The sequence below is a fragment of the Haemorhous mexicanus genome, chromosome 1 (assembly GCF_027477595.1).
Source record: "Haemorhous mexicanus isolate bHaeMex1 chromosome 1, bHaeMex1.pri, whole genome shotgun sequence".
Classification (NCBI taxonomy): domain Eukaryota; kingdom Metazoa; phylum Chordata; class Aves; order Passeriformes; family Fringillidae; genus Haemorhous; species Haemorhous mexicanus.
This window is the reverse complement of record NC_082341.1, coordinates 111,805,436-111,826,804: the sequence shown is the minus strand read 5'-3', so window position 1 is coordinate 111,826,804 and position 21,369 is coordinate 111,805,436. Positions and strand designations below refer to the sequence as shown.

The window sequence follows — 21,369 nt, the reverse complement described above, 5'->3', positions numbered from 1 at the left end:
TACAGCATTTGGGGAATTTTATTTAGGAATAAAGCATAACTAGAGTATGAAACAAGCATTCAAAGTCAGAGAAAAAATTAAAGTGCTTGCTTTAGAGTAAATTAGAAACACTTCTCAAAGGTGTAGGAATGCAACAAATACAATTGTATGTGGTTTTCTTCAGTGACAAACAAGTGAATCTGATGTCTTAAAAATGTACCTTAAAGCTCATTCACTCTATGGTTGAGCTCAACATGATGTAACTCACTTGCTAATCCAGGAGACTTGCAATGATACTGGAAGGAAAAAGGCTGAAGGCAATTGCTGACTAGAAAACTGTTACAGAGTCACTTAACATCCCAGAAGTTTTCCCAGTACTTGGTATCATCTTGCTCAGGAGGCCGCCAATTAGAAGTCAAACTCAAGAAGCAAAGGAACAAAATTCATGTCCACATTTCTTTTAATTTTAATCAGAAATATAAAAGTGCAAGTTCTGTAAATTAACAACATTTACAGTACATCACAATAAATATGCCACCTGGTGACATCTAAAAATTCTAGTTATTTATCTGAAATGAGTTGTACTGAGATAAAAACTGCATCAACATCAACAAAAAATACCTGTCCCAGTAAAGATGGCCTTAATATATCACCTAGCAAGATGCATATTCCATTATTGCTATTAGACCATGCCTCCGAGTTCCACAGTATAAAAACGTACTAGTTTACACAAAAGACTATTGATCTTTTTTCTCATCACAGGCACAATCTAACATAAAAAGTAATTTTGCCATATACAGTGTAGGAGGGTCTCCTACAAGGAGAGGGGGGAAATTAATACAGAAACATACAGTTGTGATGATTTGCTAAGCCCACAGGAAAGCTGCACTTTGCACAGAGTTATTGAACTGTTACATGAACATATAATGTCTTTCTATACCCACTCCTGGCCTGGTGAGAACAGGCCTTTTAGTAAATTTACTACAATTTTCTAGCTACCTCCAAATTTGCAGACTCTAAATATCCCAACACAAATTGCATGCAGGTGCTTTGTGTCCTGAACAGCCAAGTCTCACATCATACTTAAGGAGTGTATTTAAAAAGAATTTTGCCAGTAGCTGCACCATTCCCAGTTTTTTACCCAGAACAGACTGATTGAAAAACATTAAAAGTCAGATAGGACAAAATAAGATTTCAAGTACATTAAAGCCCATTTTTAAAATAATTATTTGAACTCTAAGCAGTCACTATATACATATACAATATATCATTTTCTAGTCAATATTTATTTGGATTGACCAAATAAGGTTGAACACCCATTTATGACTCAGTATTACTGTCAAAGTGGAATAAAAAAATCCCAGTGTACTACCTGTAACACACCTAGATTATACAAAAATAAAACTGCTTTATAAAGAGTTCCTCCTCTCCTTCAGGAACTGCAACAGAAGTGTTAAACTGCTCTAGGAATGCCTTTCATAGCAGAACTGTGTCTTTCTAGAGAGAAATAAAAGTGTCTCAACCATTTCATTTGGCCTACCAAACAGGACATTACTTCTCTCCTCCATATCAGTCTTGCTTTAGATGTAACCTCAAAAGCAAATCAATGAAGGTTAGATATGGGCAAAGTCTAGAACTTTGGCAACATGCTCTACAACAAGGTAAGAAGAAACAAAAAAAGCTTAAGCTAAGGAACTGTTTAAGGCAACCTGACCAAAGTAAAGATAAGGCTTTTGGATAACTATTTCCAAGGATATCCAGTTTTCTTAGCTTTGCAAAGTAACACAATTCAACTAACTTTATGGTCAGATTTCCATTCATAAGCTTCTTTAAAAAAATATTTCCCTTCCTAGAATATAATATTAGCTGAATACAAAACATAAGGAAATACTACACATTATGGACAAAAGTAAAAAAAAGCTACAGATAAGCACACTGATGGCCAAGTATTAAAAATTATATGGTCATGACAAAAGTTTTAGGCTCTCTGAGGTATTTCAATAACTTGACATCACAGGCTTGAAATACTATACAGAGACTGAAGATATTGTAATATTGGTGTAACTACCAAAGCAGTTTTGTGGGTTGGCATTTTTTTTGGTTGAGGGTTTTTAAAATACCTTTAAAGGTCACTGCTGTAAGGATCCAGCAGCTTGAATGAAAAACACGTAAAATTTTAATATGGCATTCAGAATGTAAGAGCTGAAATAAGAACTGCCCAAGCAGTAGCTGCATGTCAACGTATTTGTCTGGAATGTACCAGAAGCAAAGAACTTATATATTGACATCATTGATATCACAAATATGAGCTGGGTTGGGAGGAAAGGGATAAAGAACAAAAGGGGGTGAGAGGTTTAAAATTCACCATTAGCCATCATGAGGTAACTGGCAAAAGCCACAAAAATTTAGTATATCTGCTTTTTGTGGCTGAACAGTTTTCCTCCTCCTCCTGTGTGCTGGCTAATACCTGGAGAAAAAGGAGTATTCTGACCACTTCCAACTTCAACATTTAAACCAATTACTTATATTGCATTATTCTAATCAAACCAAAAGTGTTCATCCTGGCAAATTTTAGATGTAGACCTGTTTTAAAAGGTAAAAATCAACCTCGCCAATGTTGTTGAAGTAAATAATGTGCTTATTTAGGCTCACCCACAGAGTTATAAGTAATTGTGTTCAGCTTGGTTTGAACAAAATAAAAAATGAAGAGTTAAAAACACAAGGTCACTTAACCTTCTTCCTGGTTGATTTACTTTTAGTTAAAATTGTAATGTTTTTACTCAGCCATACTAGGAAAGTGTCTCTGGCACAAGTGGTTTTCAGAAGAAAAGCTGGACTTCCCAACAGCTCTTTCTTCTGCTTCATCCTAAAGTGCAGGAACTGTGGGAAAGGATAGCAAGCCTTCCTGTCAGTCACTGTGGAACCACTTCCCTTAGAGAGGCTAAGGCTGCATGTATGCGGACGTGCAATCTGTTCTCAAAGTCATAGCCAGTAAATTCCTCCTGGGGATAAAAAAAACAAGGAAAAAACCCCCAAACATACACCTATTAGCCTCCTTCACTTCAGGACATGCAGATTATTTTGCTATTAATGCTTAAAAAATCATGTTACAAAAGAGTCCAAAGAAAAGAGGTGAACTGGTGATTGCATGTTGCAATATCCCTATATTACCCACAGCAAAGCAATTATTACAGAAATTCCAAGCTGGTAAAGAAGGGCAGATTGAAGCCCATACAGCTGAAGAGCACCTGAGGGGTTCTACTAACCCAAAAGCTCCAGAAAATCCCAACAGGCCCAAGGCAGGAATCAGTTGGAACAGACAAAGAATGGAGAATTGTCATTTTCAAAATTTTTGTAGCCAAATCTTGCTTGAAAACCTTATCAAGGTTCTAACACTTGCAGGAGCTGTAAGTGATGTGGGCTCTGTGTGATGGCTGACCTAGCAGCACATACCTATGGAGCACAAATAAATGTGTATCATGCACATTAACACACATCAATGTGACAGGAGCTGTAGATTACAGGTGAGGGACACACCACTTAACACCCACTCCCGCTTCCCCAAACCCCTGGAAACACAACCTCCCAAATGCCCTTTCATTTTAGACAATTAAACTAGAAAATGCCTTAGTTTTTACCTTGGCTTGGAGCAGTAGGGTTTTGCCTCTTGGCACAGTCTACAAAAAGACAAGTATTGCATTGGAAACACATCACAAATGTTACAGAAAATACTTTCAGTAAATGAGCTGGTGAGGCTGAAGTAGCATCTCTACCTTTGAAAAAGGTAGTTTCTCAAACTAGGAAACTGGAAATACTAATGAGGCACCCAGGAGAAGCACTATCATGTATTTCTAGTCTTCTATAGAAAATGTGAAATTACAAAATCCTATTCCCTTCTCTTTCTTAACCATTATGGAGCTCTAGCACAACACCCCAGCTACTAAATGAAATTTTGTATAAATAGGATACACTCACCTCTAGTCCTAGAAAGCTCTTGCTTTCTCCTACCCCCATCCCACTTTATTGAAGCAAAGCATCATTACCTCCTCATTTTCTGAGTGCCACAAGAGGGAGTTTCCTCCACATCCTTCATATGCTAAACGCTACCACAGCTCCTCCAGCTGAGGCTCGTTCAGCCCTCAAACACCCTTCATGGGGCACATTCAGTTACTGTGTGCACAAGCTGCGTGTAAAGCAGGAGGAAGGAAGGACTGCTCTCATGTTCTTCAAATCTTACCGTGCCTTCACTACACACATTTTTGGGTTTTTTTTTTTTTTGGAGACACTTGACATGATCATTTAAACTTGAATGTGCAAAGAAAGGCAGCAGGAACTGTTATGGGACTCAGACCTTCCTTCCAGGCTTCAAAGCCCAGCTCTAAGTCTTAGGGCAGCATGGTTTTCAAAAAGAAAATTAGTTTTAAAAGCATTTTCTAGTTCTGTCCTTTGTCATGATAATTGTCTTTATTAAAAGATTTCCTTCTCCTTCCCCCTTTAAGACGAAGGCTCAACTCTAACTAAATGTGACAACATCAAAAACAACTGAATACAGAATCTAAAGAATATGAGATACTATCAGCCTGCTACTTCACACACCACATACAGTGAAGGGGGGGTTCAAGTGACTACCCTGTAACCACTTCCCCCCTAACTTGCCATCTGATTAACAACACAAGGGGGCATTAAGTCCAAGGACTGGGGTTACACATTTAAGGAAAGAAACAGCACCAAGAGTGCTGCACAAGCTGCTCTGGTTTAAGATTCTCTGAGGTAGGGTATGAGCAAAGACCTGAACAATTAAACGTACTGTCAGCCAAGCCATCTGGACAATCTGAAAGCCTGGTGGATTATATTCTTCCACATCCTGAAGAAGACAACCCTCACTACTCAGGGTCGAAGTCAAAATGCCCACACAACCAGCTTTACTGGAATTCAAATGACTAAAAAACCCACTTGTTATTTTAGGAAGGCGTCAAATTCTATCTGGAGAAGATGAGTACAGGTGAACTTTGAATAGCATCCAACAGGATATTAAATAGGTGAATGACCCTAGGCATCTACCAGACTAAACACCACCTGCAGACAAGAAATCCCTGCCTACCCAGGGCATTTTGGTGAGGCCTTTGTTGTCACCAGCAGCAGGAACACTCTCAGTATTGAAAAACTAAGACACTGATCTAAAACACATCCCATTTTTTGGACTGAATGCCCTTTCCCCACAAAACTGTAAGTTTCTTTATGGCAAGTATAACACAAATTTTTAAAACTTCATATGAATAGTCACCTACAAACTTTGTTTCATTCTTTGCAGAATGGTATGTTGACTCCTTCCACTACTTCTGTAAGTTTAAAAATAGGTCATGCCTATTTTTAATAGGCATGACCTATTTTTAAACTTACAAAAGTAAGTGGAAGGAGTCACAAATACTTAGAAAAGTATTTTTAAATACCTCTGGATTGTCCAACAGGATACAGCCAAGTTCATAGCAAGCATATGGCTGGACGTACAAGTTGCTTTGACGGCAGAGTTCATCTTTAGCAGCTCGCTGAAAGTACTGTAAAAATGAAAGGAAAAAAAGAAACCAAAGACTGCAGAGGTACATTAAAACTGACAGGTTGTTACTTCCAAACAATGCGGAAGCACCATTCAACTTTAATCTGTAGAAATTAGCCAAAGCTAAAATGAGAATATATTAAAAATTTACAATGGTATAGATTCCTAGCTGTTTTTACCAACACTACTGTATCAAGACAAAATTATTAGTTTGGATTTTTACCAAGTATTATAGTGACCGACTCAAGAGTTTTCCAACTTAATATTGAAAAAATATTAGCTCTAGCTCTAACAAGAAACTGTGGCATCAAAGATGAAGTACCCAGATTATTTAAGGTATGTGAGGGAGAAATGGGGCAGGGGGAGGGAGGATTTAAAGCCAGCATCTTGCTGCTTATATGAACAGCATTCTATTTTGGGGAGGAAAAAGGAGAGTTGTACCTAGAGATCAAAACCTGGAGTGGTGGCAAAATTATTCTTTGGTATGTGCTAATAATCAAACTCCTCTCTCTAACAGGTCCACAGAAGAAAACCTGTGCCTTCAAAAGGTCAATCTCCAAGATACTTTTTAAAAAAATTATTTCTTTGATGGACAAAGTACATCTAGCAGAGCAAAAACTTTTCTCTTATTCTTCCCAGCTTCCCCTTATTACTACAAACCACTTTACTGTCATGTTCATTCAACAAAGACAATTACTTTCACAGCACAGACTATAATGAAGACATGTTAAATCAGAAGATTTTAAAATAAACTCTGTTAGAAATTACAAACCAGAATGATTAATGGCACTGAAAAACTAATGACTTGCTTAACACTCTTACTCAAAAGTATTCACTGTTTATAAAAGAACAGTTTATAAAATAGGAATAATGGAGGAAATTATCATTTAACTACTTACCTGAATAGCATCTTCAGAATTTCCTAAACATTTGTGTATGGCACCAAGAAGCAAATTCCTCAAGCCAGCAGCCGATGAATCATCCACATCATGACAAGCTTAATGAAAAGATTCCAGTAAAAAAGGTGGATTGAAATACTTTCTTAGACAAGAACTGTGATTTATATTGTCTTTTAGTCTGATATTTAAATTTTGCCAGAAAAAGCAGATGCTAGTAACATTAACAGAAAGACAAGTAAGTTGTTTTCTTTTAAATACAACCCATTCTGTATGAACCTCATCAAGAAATCCGTCACTCATGAGAGCAGTTCCTAACAGGAATGAATGGGTTGAAGTCAAAGGCAGTTGGTGTGTCCTTTTCACAAGAGGAGGACTGATCCTGATCTCTACTGGTCTTTGAAATATCCACTAAAAGGTAAACTTAAAAAACAATCATCTCATTCTGGTGCTACAGGACAATGGTTAGTCCCACATATTGAAAGAAAAATACACAGTCTAAGTTAGAAGGAGCACAGGGCAAGCAATCCAAACAAACCTGACATTTTCTGAACTGAAGCCAAGTGACAGATGCACAAAAATTTGTACTGGACTTAAGAACCCAGTCTAGAGAGTTTTGGCATCACAATTCTCAGTGATGATGGGAGGATAAGGTTAATTTGACAGACCTTAGCTGGTCCACAATCTGGGGACAGACTGTGCCTCAGCTGAGTAGTGCTCTGTTTCCAGGAAAAACTGAATCACAATGCATGGAACCCTTTCTAAACAAATTAGACTCCATTTTGATCAGGCTTATTAGTGCCAGCTCTGCTAAATGAAGGCAAGTTCCATGAGGAGCCACTTGCACTTGCCCATACCATTAACTCCAGGAAGGAGAGAGTACAGGGCTTTTCATCTCATAACTGCTGTGTCTAGAGCAGTGCAGCTCCTTAAACATTTTGCCTCACAGCATAAACCCTGCCAGATCTTAACCAGCTCTGCATTCACAACACAGATAATCCACAACCCTAAGAAGCCACCTATGGGTAACTATGAGGTGGCTTCATGAAGTATTTGCATTGTCAGTTCTTGTGTGGATTACAAGTCTCAAGCTATTTGGCATTTTACTTACAGAGATGCAAGTGGATACAAATTAACTCCTCCAAGTCAAGTTCTAGCCCTAAGGAAAAGCCTAAAAATCCACCCCAACAAATTACAATCCAATTGTTCATGACAGGAGGAAACAAATGTGGGAAAAAAACTATTATTCATGTTTTTGAAATAATAATAAATATTTCTGCACATATGGTGCAGAAATAACACTGACTGCACAGAAAACCTTCAACCAGGGATGGCTGATGCAGATATATTTGTCAGTGTCCAACTCATAAGCAATGTATCTCTGAATTTGAACCCATACTGCTATTTCACATTAAAATGTGAAACACTGACTGAAAGCTTACACAAGGGAGACCTACGCTGCCTCAGAGTGTGGGAGAGAATATAAACTCCTTACACCTTATTAAGTTGACCACTCTGAAGGCAAATGACAGCCAAAAAATAAACTCAAATTTATTCTGATGTAAGTAAATCTGATTTTAAAGGCTACCATTACCTTTGTGACTAGACAACTAGGAATCTGACTATAACCCACCGCCATCACACAATTTAAATGAACAAGTTATCTCAAATTAAAACTGGAACGAACACCACAACTAGAGTTGTGGTCTTGACTTCAAGACTGGAGTTTTCTAGCATAACATGAAAATTGTGTACAATCCCCAAAATTCCACTATTACCAAAAAAAAAAAAAAAAAAAAAAAAGGCAACCTGCGGCAGACAATTTTTGTTTTATTTTCTAAATTAGCAAGTAATAATCAGAAGATTTTAGAACAGTTTAGGCTGGAAGGTATCTTAAAGACCATCTAGTTCCAGTCCCCTGCCATAGGCAGGGACACCTTTCACTGGACCAGGTAACACAGAGCCTTGTCCAGCCTGGAACAATCACAGGGATGGGACATCCACAATTTCCCTGGACAACCTCCTCCAGTGCCTCACCACCCTCACAGTAAATTCTCCTTAATATCTAATCTAAATCTGCCTTCTTTCTGTTTAAAGCCATTCCCTCGTGTCCTGTCACTCCCTGCCCTTGCAAAAAGTCCCTCCCCAGCTCTCTTGCATGTCCCCTTTAAGAAATGAAAGGTTCTCTAAGTACTGTCTGAAGGCTTCTCTTCTCCAGGCTGAACATCCCAAACCCTCTCAGCCTGACCTCATAGGAGAGGTATTCCAACCCTCTGATAATCTGTGCATCCCTCCTCTGGACACACTCCAACAAGTCCATATCGTTCTGGTGCTGAGCACCTCAGACCTGGACACAGCACTCCAGGTGGGATCTCACCAGAGCAGAGGGGCAGAATCACCTTCCTGGACCTGCTGGCCACACTCCTGATGCAGCCCAGGATGCAGCCAATGGGCTGCCAATGCAGGTCACATTGAGCTTCTCTTCAACCAGCTTGTAACTGTTTGCAGAATGCAAATGAGTGATTGCTGGATGGAGTAAGAAGCACTGAACACTTCATGATACACACTGCTACAATAAGCTTCACATGGCAGACACCCAAAGTCAGCTGGAGACTAAGGAAGACGCAACCACTCACCACTAAGAAGGTCCCAAGACAAATAGAACACCTATCATGTCATAGATAACCTCACAAGCTACCTATTTCCCCTTAGAAGAAAACTGCAGGAATGAATACATTGTTTTAATTTTTCTATTTTGTTGCTAGGTTTAAATGAGTTACATTTTGCTTAGTGACTTGGAATAGTAACTATCATGCTATTGTTTCATTTTAAACAATGATTACCAAACAGCTATATGCAGCAGGCAGTTAAAACTTCTCCCAAAAACTTGTAAAAATGAAGCATTAGGCTGAATCATAATGGGTCACTATTCTTTTGTTACTCACCTGTATTTTGCTATGACACATGCACACAAGTTACAATGTTCATGCTACTGCAATTAGCTACTCCACACAACAGCATAAAATCATACATCTCATTTTAAAATGTAAATAAATTAATCAAGGAGCCATCTATACCTTGACTCATATGCTGTAAGTTCGAGAGGGAACAGTTTGGAAGGGCTTTCCATAAGTATAACACTTCAATGGATGCCAGGACACAGAGCTCTTTGGTTGGTATTTGTTTCCTAAATCTATCTGCCTGCAAAGTGCAAGAAAGAAGGAATGGAGATTCCAATTTTTTTCTTTAGAGTGAACATGATATTTACAAACACTCATTTTAACTGTTTTATACAGTCACACAACAATTTTATGAAAATAAAGTCAGTGGTAACTTTGCTTAAAGATTTTATAACTAAAAATCAAAAATCTTGCAACTAATTTAAGAGCTTACATATTGATCAAAATTAAAACCTCCTTGTATGCAGCCTGACTGGGTTTCACTGTATTTCACAGTCCCAATACAAACTGACTGGATACTGAGACAGTACCATCTGCAAGATCACCAGTTGAGAGCTATTTCCTAGACAACTCCTAGCTCTCAAAAACAAGAAAGGCTTTAACAAACAAAACAAGATTAAAAGGAGTAAGGAAGGAAAAGCTAGAAGGAAGATTACCAAAGCAACTACAGTATCATGTATTTTTATCTTTAATTATTAACTTTGCTTGTAGAGTGAATAGCTAATTCACATTTCCTTTGTCAGGTCCTTCAAATGACACTATTATTTTTCCACCCTATTCTTTCCCACAAATTCTACAGAAGCAGGACAGCAGAAAAGAGATGCATCCTGCTAAAGAAAATACTGAACTAAAAACTGAACTGTCACCAGTGTACCAAAATAAGTCAGCCTACACAAAAACTAACCTTTTTCACTGAAAATTGTTCAATCTGATTGTTTTTTCTCTTGAAAAGCTTCTGAACTTCCTTGAACACATTCTGAGCACCACTGACATCACCAGTGGCTCCTTGACACACTGCAAGAATACAGAAACAAAAATACATTAACAGCACCAGGATATGAAAGAGGAAAAACTAGGATGAGATATCATATTGTCACAGAGGAAAATCTCCACACACTCACTTCCAGAAAGTTATCTAAACTGAAGATTTGACCAGCATGGTAAACTCAAGTACCCCAGGTACCCTCTGTGCTCATTAAAAAGTTAGTACTACTTTTTATATCCATTAAAGGAAGCAACACTACCAAGCCTGTGAAGTAGTAATAATTCTATCTACACGGAGAGGGGTGTACAGACAGGCAGGTACATGTATGAGCATGCAAGTGTTCATTATGGAAACAAACACAATTGTCCAAGTCAAGCCTGGCACAAAGCTGCATGTGCAGCAGGCAGCATGGAAGGCACTACATGCACCAGCAAGTTTCCCAAGAGAAAACAGTGCCAAAACCTTACCACATCACTGACTTACTATTTACCCAACACCCTGGATATACTCACCTGCTGTTAAATAAGCATAGTAGCACTGGGACCACCTGGATTCATTTTTAAGCCTTTCGAAGGATTCAAAAGCATCTTTGAAGTTCATCTCTATCATGCTGCACCAACCTAAAAGCAACACTGATTTAACTTCAGGGGAAGTACAGTAATTCAAACTTGGTGTCAACATTATTGGAACACACAGTTCTGCTGTGTTTTGTTATAAGCGCTGGAGCACGTTTAACAACTATAAAAGTAACTGGAAAATTAAAAACAAAAACAAATGACATATATTTAAAGTCTGGTTTAAATTTACTGGGACATTCTGAATTAGAAGATTCCATAGGAAATAATGAATCCACATTTCAGAGCAGGAACAAAAATATATACCAAAAGCGGTCATTTTAAAAACTTAAATTCCACATTTTGTAGAATGTTGAAACTTACAAAGCTACTACTTTTTCCATTATTATTTTCTACTGTGACATGATCCCATTTAAAGTTGAAGCAACCTATCTCCTCCACTAGAAAGACTTGTATGCAAATTAAGACTATATATCATATTGTGCTATTGACAGAAGGAAATGGACAAGAAATACAGACACTGTGCACTCTGAAGCCTCAAAATTGATTAGTTTTTGGCACAGAAATGATGAATCCATAGACAAGTCAGATGAATTTATTTCTAATTTTAAATCATACTCAGTAGGCTAACAGTTTGCCCTTGATTCCACAGTCTACTCTCTGATTTTGCATCACCTTGTACTTGCAGATAATTTTATTATGAAAAAGTGCTGAATTCTACTTGTCTAAACAAGAAGATTATTATCATAATTTACCCAAGACAAAGGCCAGTAATCTAAAACCTTTTTTTAAAATCCTTGTAAGAAGTCTCCAGTTTGTTTACTGAAGCTTCCAGTCAAAACTTGAAAGTGAGCTGTTTATGGCGTAAATACATCCAACGTACCTATTTCATATAAGCAGACGTGTTGAATCTCCCTTTGGTCTGTTGCAAGTTCCAAAGCAGTATGAAATGAGGTCAAGGCACTATTAATTTGACACTAACAAAGGTGAAAGAAAAACAAAAAATTCAGAGACCTGAGATTTAAAATTTGTTGGATAATTTAATACTGATAAAGAAAAAATTCATATTTCTTTTAATAGGCAGTTAATAAAAACTAGAGTAGAGGAGTTTAATAGCAGCCAGGTCAGATCATGTCTCCACCTTCAACCTTAAAAATCAGTGACTATATTCCTCCTATGTGCTATTAAGTCCAAAATTCATTTGGTTTGTGCAGTAAGTTTTTAAGTTATCTCACTTCTACTAGTCATTCCACCTTTAAAAATCATACTTTTAACATCTGCTAATGAGGTTTAGCTTTCTGCACAAGAGGATACCTTTAGTGTTTGATTTCATTTATTTTGAACTTTTCACCTCTTCCCATATGCCTCAGAAACCCCTTCAAGCAACAGTTAATAGAGAATTCATAAATGCTGCATGACACATAAGAAGATAAAAAAGCATATGAGAGAAAAAGCATTTTGATAAAATCATTAGTCAACAACAGCTTAGCAAAAAGAACTGACACTTTTCTAAGAACTAGAATGATAGTTCTTTTGACTACCTGGTTTTCCCAGTCTGGGATGGACTTCTCCCTATCAATCATTACAGGGGAGAATGAAAATCAGTATTTAATTAAACATACTATACATTCCAGTACAGCCTATACCAGCTTTAATACTCTTCCTGTATTTATCATATACATGTATTATAATTTATACAACAGAAGAATTTTTAAGCCCCTCTCTGCTGACTAAGCATGTGATCAAAAGAATCCCTTGAAAATGCAAACTCACCATCTATGCCAACATAACTGAATTCAAAAATTCCTACAAAAATCTACAGCATTGCAGCTTATGACCAGGCACACACAGAGCTCTGAAATGATTGTATTAAGTTTTCTCCTTTGTCTCCTCAGGGAAAACTGGTTTAGCTGCTAAGGAATTATTTAACTGTAAATAATACACATTGCATCAAGACAACACAACTGCCTGCACAGGGAGCCACAGCTGCATCAATATAAACACTGTACACTTGGAAAGTACATCAGTGATTGAAATAAGATGCTTGTTGGCAAGGCAGAAGAATATACAACACAGAAAGACAGGTGAGTTATATTTGCCCTCAGAATTGCTAGAGAGAATGAGCTAGGTGCACTTTGTTCACCCCTGTACCAGTGCATTCTCTCCACTACACATGACTCCACTGACACTGCATCACCCCAACAAACCTTACCAGAAAGTAACTGCTATGCGCCCAGTCTAACAGAAAAAATAAAATAAAATAACATCAGTTTAGAACTTTATTTCTCTGCTAGGAATTCAAAAGGTCTGCAAATCCATGTCTACAGCACTTCTGAGGAAAATGACAGAAAGGAAAAAAAAAATCTAAATATTTAGTTCTCTTCAAAGATATACTGCCTTCTAAACCCCTAACCATTCTGAAATAGAAATCACTTATTCCATGACTACTGGTAATCAACTCATTGTCTGCAATGCTGTACACCTGCCTGGAGCAGCACAGGAAATACCAACCACCTTGCAATATACAAGTCCAGTTTGCTGAATATTCAAATCTTCTATAACCCACCTCTCTAACTCTCTAGATCTCTCACATGTTTTGACACCTGCCTAAGTTCTCCTTCAGCATCAAGCTAATTTAAGCATGTTTCACAGACATTCATTAATAATTAAAGTTTCAATCATCTCCAGGGATTGCAGCAACATCCTGGAATATGAATTACTACTCTTGGAGGCAATTCTTAAATTAATTACTTTCTGTTTACTGCTTAAAAGAACAAACAAAAATAATTACAAAGTCCTAGGAGTATGCAAGTGTAACATCCTGGCTGCACCTGAAATTGATGATATTGAGATTTATAAAGATATATACATAGGTTCGTAATTCCTTCAATAGGCATCACTGACATCTCTTTTGGACTTACTACAAAGACAAAAAAAGACCAACCGATAAAATAGGCAGTATACAGATCTACAAGACCATAAAGAGGATTAAAAAACCTAATGTGAGAAGCCTAGTCTTATATTCTGGATTTCAGAATAAAACTAAAAGCCAACCCAACAACTAAGCAACTATAGAGCTTACCAAGACAATCCTGAGACAGCATTTCCCAGAGCTGTTCTGAAATCTCAGGACGTTTTCCCTCCCTCTGAATTCTCTATTCTCAATCACCACTCTGAATTGATAAAGCTTTTAAAGAAGTCATGCTCAGAAATAAGGAAAAACCAAAAATCAACTTTTAAAAGCTAAAAATTTTGACCAGAGGACATTATATGGATGTTTCAAAGCCCGTATTTTCTATTCCTTAACACACTAAAACCTATTTTTCCTTAGAAAAGTCACAAAATCAAACTAGAATAAAACTAGGATATTTGTATTTTATAGGAACAAGTAACTAGGAAAGTCAGCATAATTCCTGAAAATAAACCTTGATATTACGCATGTTCTGCATTTTTTTTTTACTTTAGACACTACTGTGATTTTCTTCCAGAAAGTTCATTTAAGACTTCTCAATACTTGTTATTACTCTTGTCCTCAGTCTTCTTTTCTGTACCATACCCCTCTCACCCCTAAATAAGAATGATGGTGCTGATACCACAACATTTACAAAAGGTAACTAAAAAGCAAGAGGTGCTTGTAGGCATTACATTTAAGCACATGTTACCACTGCACATTTTCTGAAGCCTGCTCATCAACCAAACTTTAGCACACCTGAAAGTACCACTGGTGCTCTGCCTGTCAGATGGAGTATTTGGTACTTTTTCCTTCAGACTATTTACATGCACCTACACCAATGGAAAATATGAGTCAAGCCTCAGAACCTGAGGGTTTTTGCAGTTTTGCAGCCAGAGATTTCCTGTTGTTTATATATAATATATATTTTGAGGCTGGAATAATTACCACATAATCACAAATCAAGCACAGAAATGTCCATAAAAGCAGCCTTAGTGAATTATGCAAAAGTCAGTAAAAATGCTACTTTTAATACACAGTTTCTTAACCTACTCTTTGGAAAGAAAAAAGACATTTGATCAACCTAGCAGTGCAACCTTTAACTTTCTGGTGCACTTTCATTCCAGTCTTTCCAGGATCTTCCTTTCCTTTCCCTTAATTTGCCCAATTCAGTAGTCTCCAAATGCTTTCGGACTTTTCTCTCGAAAATGTGAATCTGGAAAAAAAAAGCTGATAGATAATCTGCTCCACATTTATCGCACCTGTAAGGCTACTTCTTCAAAAACCGGAGTCTGCTAAGGGTTTTACTGACTAATATCCATTCATGCTTTTTGAGGTACAAAGCATTATTCAGTCCCATGCTGTCCATTTGTCTTTTACAGATAGGAAGGTTTCACAGAGACAGTGCTTTCTCCTTGACTGCCCTCCTTGGCAATTTTCTCCTTTGTCAGATTTGTGCCTCACTGTCCAGTCCTGAATTACTGCTCCTGCCCTTTGAAGAGTTTCCCTGTCTCCAAGGGTCCACGGGCTGCACTGTGCTCCTTACTGGTTTTTTTTTTCCATAGAAAAGAAAAGACACATACATACAGTATGAAGGCTTCCTAATGGAAGCTGAATATACCATCAGCTGAAGGCTACAAAAAATGTATGCACAATCACAGGGAAAAAAAAAATAAAAATTGATGGACTGAGTGTTAGCAGGCCCTAATGCAAATCCTACAACCACAAATGGAACACACAAGGTCTTCTCAGTAACATCTAAGGTGCCTTTTATCCATCTGTACTATAATGTTGTGTCACAGAACTGTTCAATGATGACAGATGTAAAAGAAGGACTCTATCATAAAGTATATAAGCTTCAGCCAAGGTACACTTTTAGGTGCCTATAGGTTAAAATATAATTCTGGTAAGCCATCTGGAATAATATCCCATGTCCACTGGAAAGAATTTAAACCTAACTGCACTAACAGTTTCAAGGAAGGCCAAAGAACTTCCTAGGCTTTGCAGGAGCTCACCTCACCCACCTTAGAAATGACGAGGAAATTACAACTCAGCATATTAGGCTGTAATGTCAGAGTTTCTGTGCACTTCTGGTTCAGAATCACAGAATTGATTAGGTTTAAAGAGACCTCCAAGATCAGCCCAACCTTTGAAAAATCACCACCTTGTCAACTAAACCACAGCACTAAGAACCTCATCCAGTCATTTCTTGAATACCTTCAGGGACAGTGATCCCACCACCTCTCTGCACAGTTTGTTCCAAAGCTTAACAACCCTTTCTGTGAATAAATTACTCCTGATCTCCAACTTGAACATCCCCTAGCTTACTTGAGGCCATGTCCCTCGTCCTATTGCTCACTGCCTGGGAGAAGGGCTTGATCCCCACCTGGCTACATCCTCCTTTCAGGCAGTTGTAGAGAGTGATAAGGTCACCCCTGAGCCTCCCCTACTCCAGACTAAACAATCCCAGCTCCCTCAGCTGCTCCTCAAAGACTCATGCTCCAGACCCTTCACCAGCTGTGTTGCCCTTCTTTGGACACACCAACAACCTCAATGTCTATCTTGAATTGAGGGGCCCAGCACCGGACACTACTTGAGGCGAGGCCTCACCAGTGCCCCCTCACAGGGGTCACAGTCACTGGCCCTGCTGGACACACTAATATGCAGTGGATGCTTAAAAGACCAATGCCCAGATTCAGGACACATGAAAGCACAAGTGTGTTGTGCAGAAAGCCAGTGCAGCTCCCCATGCCACTGCCACCAGTCACATTCCTTCCTTCACTATTATGCCAACAGCATTTAAGCAAATTAAGCTGGAAAAGTCCTACCAAAATCCAGAAGAGCCCAAGACACTTCAACTGAAACATTCAGACACTGCAAAACCTCTGTGACTGAGCACCACTCGGACCAAAGAAATGATGGGGGAAGGGGGAAGAGGCTGCTGAATGGAAAAGCTCTCATGAAAACACACACATGAATGGCAAAGGAACATTTTAATTCCTGTCAGCAACCAAAAAGCTTTTTGCTGACTAAGGGCATGGCTGCACAGCATAATGCACAGCATTCTGCCTGCCTGAGCTAACTAACTTAGTTAACATGGCCACACTGTCTCCATTCACTTGGAGCTAAACTTCACTATCTCCACACAGTATCTGGAGTGTATTACAGAGTGCATTAGTGCAGTGCAGTACCATACAGTGCATTAAATATTGCAGTAAGATTACATTTAAACAGCTCTCCTTTGAAATATTACAGTTCTCCAGATAGGGACTGACTACACAAAACTGACTGACGCTTATCCCAAATATATTCTCTCTCTACACGTACATACAATTTATTAACAACATATGTTTAGACTTTTGCCATAACTTGCCCTGAAAGTCAGAAGAATCATCTGAATTTTATTCCTCACTACATTAAAATACCAAGTTATACCCTGCATTCATTGTGTAGTTATTCCAAAGAAATTTGATTTTTACCATAAGAATGGAATAGGCATATAAATGAATAAAACCCACCAAGGTCTTTCCTATTCAGGCAACAGCAATACTTTCCCAAGAGTGACAACTTGCCTGTGACAATGTAATTTCCAAAATGCACCACTGCTTTTAAAAAGACAGCAAAAAAAGAAAAGAAAAACAACATTCAAATCCCACACAGGAACATGCCTGCAAATCTGAAAGGGCACTGAAGTCTGTTCCTCTGCTCTTTTACTACCTCTCTGAAAATACTGAGCTACATCTGAAAGACTTAGCTGCAAATCTAGCAAAGAAAGACCACCAATATCAACATCTCAATTAGTTCTCGTAATTATAATGTTGACATGAAGGGTTTGAACATTCTGGGCTTCTGCTTTTGTGTTAGGTTTTCTGGTTCACGTAATTGCTCAGAAAATATTCTGGTCTGATAAAAGCAGCAGCTAGGAGCTGAGTAGTACTTCAAACAGATTCTTAGAGAATAACTCAGCCAAAATCCACAAGGCTGCTGCATTTGAATAATGCTTCGCAATAGCACTCACAAACACATTTTCAGTGAATACATTTCTGCTCAGGTCAAAGCTCACCCTTAGTAACAGAAAACATCCTGGTGTGACCTCTGAAAAGCAAAATAGTTATTTAAGGGAAACTACTGCAGAGAATTAGCTGTATACGAACAATGCATAAAACAGAGAGGAAGATAAATACTATGTACTCAGCAGATAATACTCAATTTTAGCTTGACAAGCAAAACTGAAATAGCTCAAGAAATTCGAGTGGCCAAATGCACTTCCTTTTAGCAGAGAGTTGCAGAAGTATCAAGTAGCTGAAAAATAATTTCAAAATGTCGTTAATTCAGACAGATGCAGTGGAAGAGCAAGGCCTGCATGTGAACTTGAAACTAGGAAGAACTTAACCCAATCTTTCTTATCTTTCCATGTACCTGCATCTTTAGTCACAATCTGCTGAAGCTTGCACAGTTCATTCACATCAGAAAAATGTAAGTAACGATCAGGAGGAAAAATCGGTCTAAAGGATGAAATCGTGCAATACCTCTAATCGCTGTATCCTTCCCTTGAAGAACATGAACAGAGAAGAATTTGGATATGCAGATTCTTTTTTGGCAAGAATTTCTTTTGCCTCCTTCAATCCTGCCTTGTTATCGCTGCCATCAAGGGCAAAAAAGGGACGAACAACTGTGTGGTACCACAACAGAGCTAATCTAAAAAAAATGTAAGAGTAAAAGGGATTACAGCTTGTAAACAGAAATTTAAGGATAACATTCTACGCAGACAAACTTTTAAATTATTCTGGAACACAAAGATAGATATGAATCTTGTATTATACAATCTGGCTTTATACTTTAAACACAATACTACTGCCATACATCAACGTACTCCTAAACTACACCTGAACACACAATTCAGAGCACATTACACAAAGGCAAAGAAACAACTGAGCTCATAGCATGAAAGCAGTTGAGCCTTTAGATCTCAGTAGATTTTAGAAAAGAAAAACCCACAATAATACTTTGAAAACTAACTCTTTGCTAGAGAGTGAAACAAAAAAAAGCCAAACCAAATAAAATGCAAAGCAAACAAAAACCCCAAAACCAAACAACAAAAAAAGCCCCAACAAAAATCAACAAAAACCCCTGAACACACACCAGCAGCACTCCCAAAATCAATGTGAAAAAGAAATACATCCTGTGTTCAGAAGGGTAGATATTTACATGATCTACATCACTCCTGGAAACAAAGGCAGAGCACAAAGATTTCCAAGACTATCTGAAGGCGGAAACATCCCCCAGATATATCATCTTCCTCCCCCAGAAAGGAGGAAGATCAACACCAATATTTAATCCTAAGCTTTCTGAAATAAACAGAATCCCAATTCTTCTCCTGAAGTAGAAGAGACTTCAGCTCTACTGTCATGTTTCAAAATTGACACCTGATGGTACCTGCAGTAGGTCCAGTAATAAAAATCATTAATTTTTAGATAATGGAATAATAAAGCCATTTATGAGGGCAGTTTAAATTAAGTCTGGCCAATCCTACAGCTCTTGAAAAGACCTGAGCACAGTATGAAGTCTTGGGAAAAAGAGTATACAAAAAATATTCCTGTAAAAATACTATAATGAACATCTCATTTTACTGAGATGCTAAAACAAACAAAAAAAATTAAAACAACTGAAAATGTTTTATGTTAGTAATAAGAAAAAATGGCTAAATGAGACCAGTGACTCAAACTAAGTAGTATGCTCTCCACAGCAGAGAATGTAACTCAGGTAAATTCATACGGCCTTCGGGGGGAGCTTTTGTTTACTCTGCTAGCATTAAATTACGGGACATTAGAACTGCAGGTACTGAAGAATACAGAAAAATACTAACCCAAACCCCAAATACATGTAAATAGTTAACAGCAGAGATCTCATACATTAGTGAGTGATGAATTTACTAAACCATGGTATGTTAAACAACGAACTACCAGTTTATTTTACCTGCTGTTGTTTCCTTTAAAGCAACATGACTTTTTGGTTTTGACTTTTTCCCAGTTACTTACTTTTAGTACTAAGTTATCTACCAAAGCATTTCAATATAGCTACTCACGTAGCTAAAGGGGCCTTCATGTCCTTACTTTCACTTGCATACATCAGTGAGGAAAGCCCCTGTAGGCGGTCTCCAGGAAAACCCAGCAGGTTGATGATTTTGAGCAGGTTTGGGGGCACCATGGATATGCAAAGATGAAAAAGTCCATATCCAAAGCTAACAGCACCTTTCAGTCTGTTTAGCGAATCCTCCGTTACACCTTCTGCAGCAATATGATTATCATTTGCAGCATCAGAAGTCAAGGATTCCTGAGTTGTTTTCTTCTGATATATTTCCTGAAGTGTATTAATGTCCGTATAGCACTTATTGTAAATTTTCCAGGCTTTTCGGAGTATCCACCCACCTTTTATGTATGCTAAAAAAAAAAATCAAGGAAGAAAGAAATACTTCAAGGACACATTTCAGAAGCGGAACATCCTAAGTAGTAAATGCTTTTTTCCAAGCCCAAATGCTCTCTCTATTTTCAACAACTTAGTGAATAAAGGATTTTGTAATAGCCACTGTTCCCTCAGAGAGGTCCTGCACAGTGGGCACTATGAAGTTTAGTGTGTACAACCACAGTGACACACAACACAGAGGCAGCTCCGGTCAGCAATGAGGCAATACAGCTGTCAGAGAGAAAGAGAGCAATCAAAGAACTTAGTGCTGGATTTTGCTCCACTACAGGGTGCAGATGACACGGCTGCCTAGCAAACACAGAGAAGCACAACTCAGAAGAGATTACACCTCATGTCTTAAGCCCAAATTGTGTTAAAACACAGTTGATGGGAAAATAAGAAGAAAAGCCTTTTCCTTTGGGTTAGACAGTAAGATTTTCAATACTGTCACTTCCCTGCCCTTTGCATGAACACAGTGCCCTACAATTAAGGAAAAGAAAACCCACACAAAAATTACATGGTTTCAAAGTATTTTTCAGTTGCCTAACTTCCTGAACTTCAAAAGAAATGTGGGTACCTGAATCTCCCTAGAAATTCCCTAGAAATGGTCTTGAGCATTCTTGTTTAAGAATGACAGCATTCTCAGTCTGTGATCTTTACAGCAGGGTAAAGAAAGGCCTGACATCAAAAGAGGAAGATGTTCAATTTGCCTATTTACACAGCAATCATCTTTGTTATAATCACACCCTCTAATAATGATAAGTGTTAAACATGAAACAAATGGGGAATATCCTTGCACACATCAGCTGTAAAAACAGACACCAGCATGTTGGTGGTGGGCCCTGAGAGTGAGGAACTGAAGTGACAAAGACTAACTAAAAATATAAGAAAAACATGTTTTAAGCAGCAGTGTTCTAAACAAATATAGCCAGATTTGCAAAGATCAGTGTTATAACTAATGCCAGAATTACACCATAACAGGTGGGGTGTGTCAAAGAAAAGCAAGAT

General features: G+C 38.0%; 1 protein-coding gene across 2 annotated transcripts in view; it reads right to left on the bottom strand.

Moving 5' to 3' along the window:
* TTC39C (tetratricopeptide repeat domain 39C) overlaps window positions 1-21,369 on the bottom strand; it is a 37,606-nt gene continuing 16,237 nt past the window's right edge. Inside the window, exons 5-14 of one of the 2 annotated variants that reach the window (XM_059859380.1) lie at window positions 19,985-20,339; window positions 18,429-18,597; window positions 11,833-11,926; window positions 10,887-10,994; window positions 10,294-10,403; window positions 9,507-9,630; window positions 6,433-6,530; window positions 5,430-5,534; window positions 3,618-3,656; window positions 1-2,981 (exon numbers count right to left, since the gene is read on the bottom strand). In XM_059859380.1, coding sequence (XP_059715363.1) covers window positions 2,892-2,981; window positions 3,618-3,656; window positions 5,430-5,534; window positions 6,433-6,530; window positions 9,507-9,630; window positions 10,294-10,403; window positions 10,887-10,994; window positions 11,833-11,926; window positions 18,429-18,597; window positions 19,985-20,339 — 1,292 coding nt within the window. In that variant the 3' untranslated portion in view covers window positions 1-2,891. The other variant, XM_059859390.1, reaches the window with a different exon arrangement.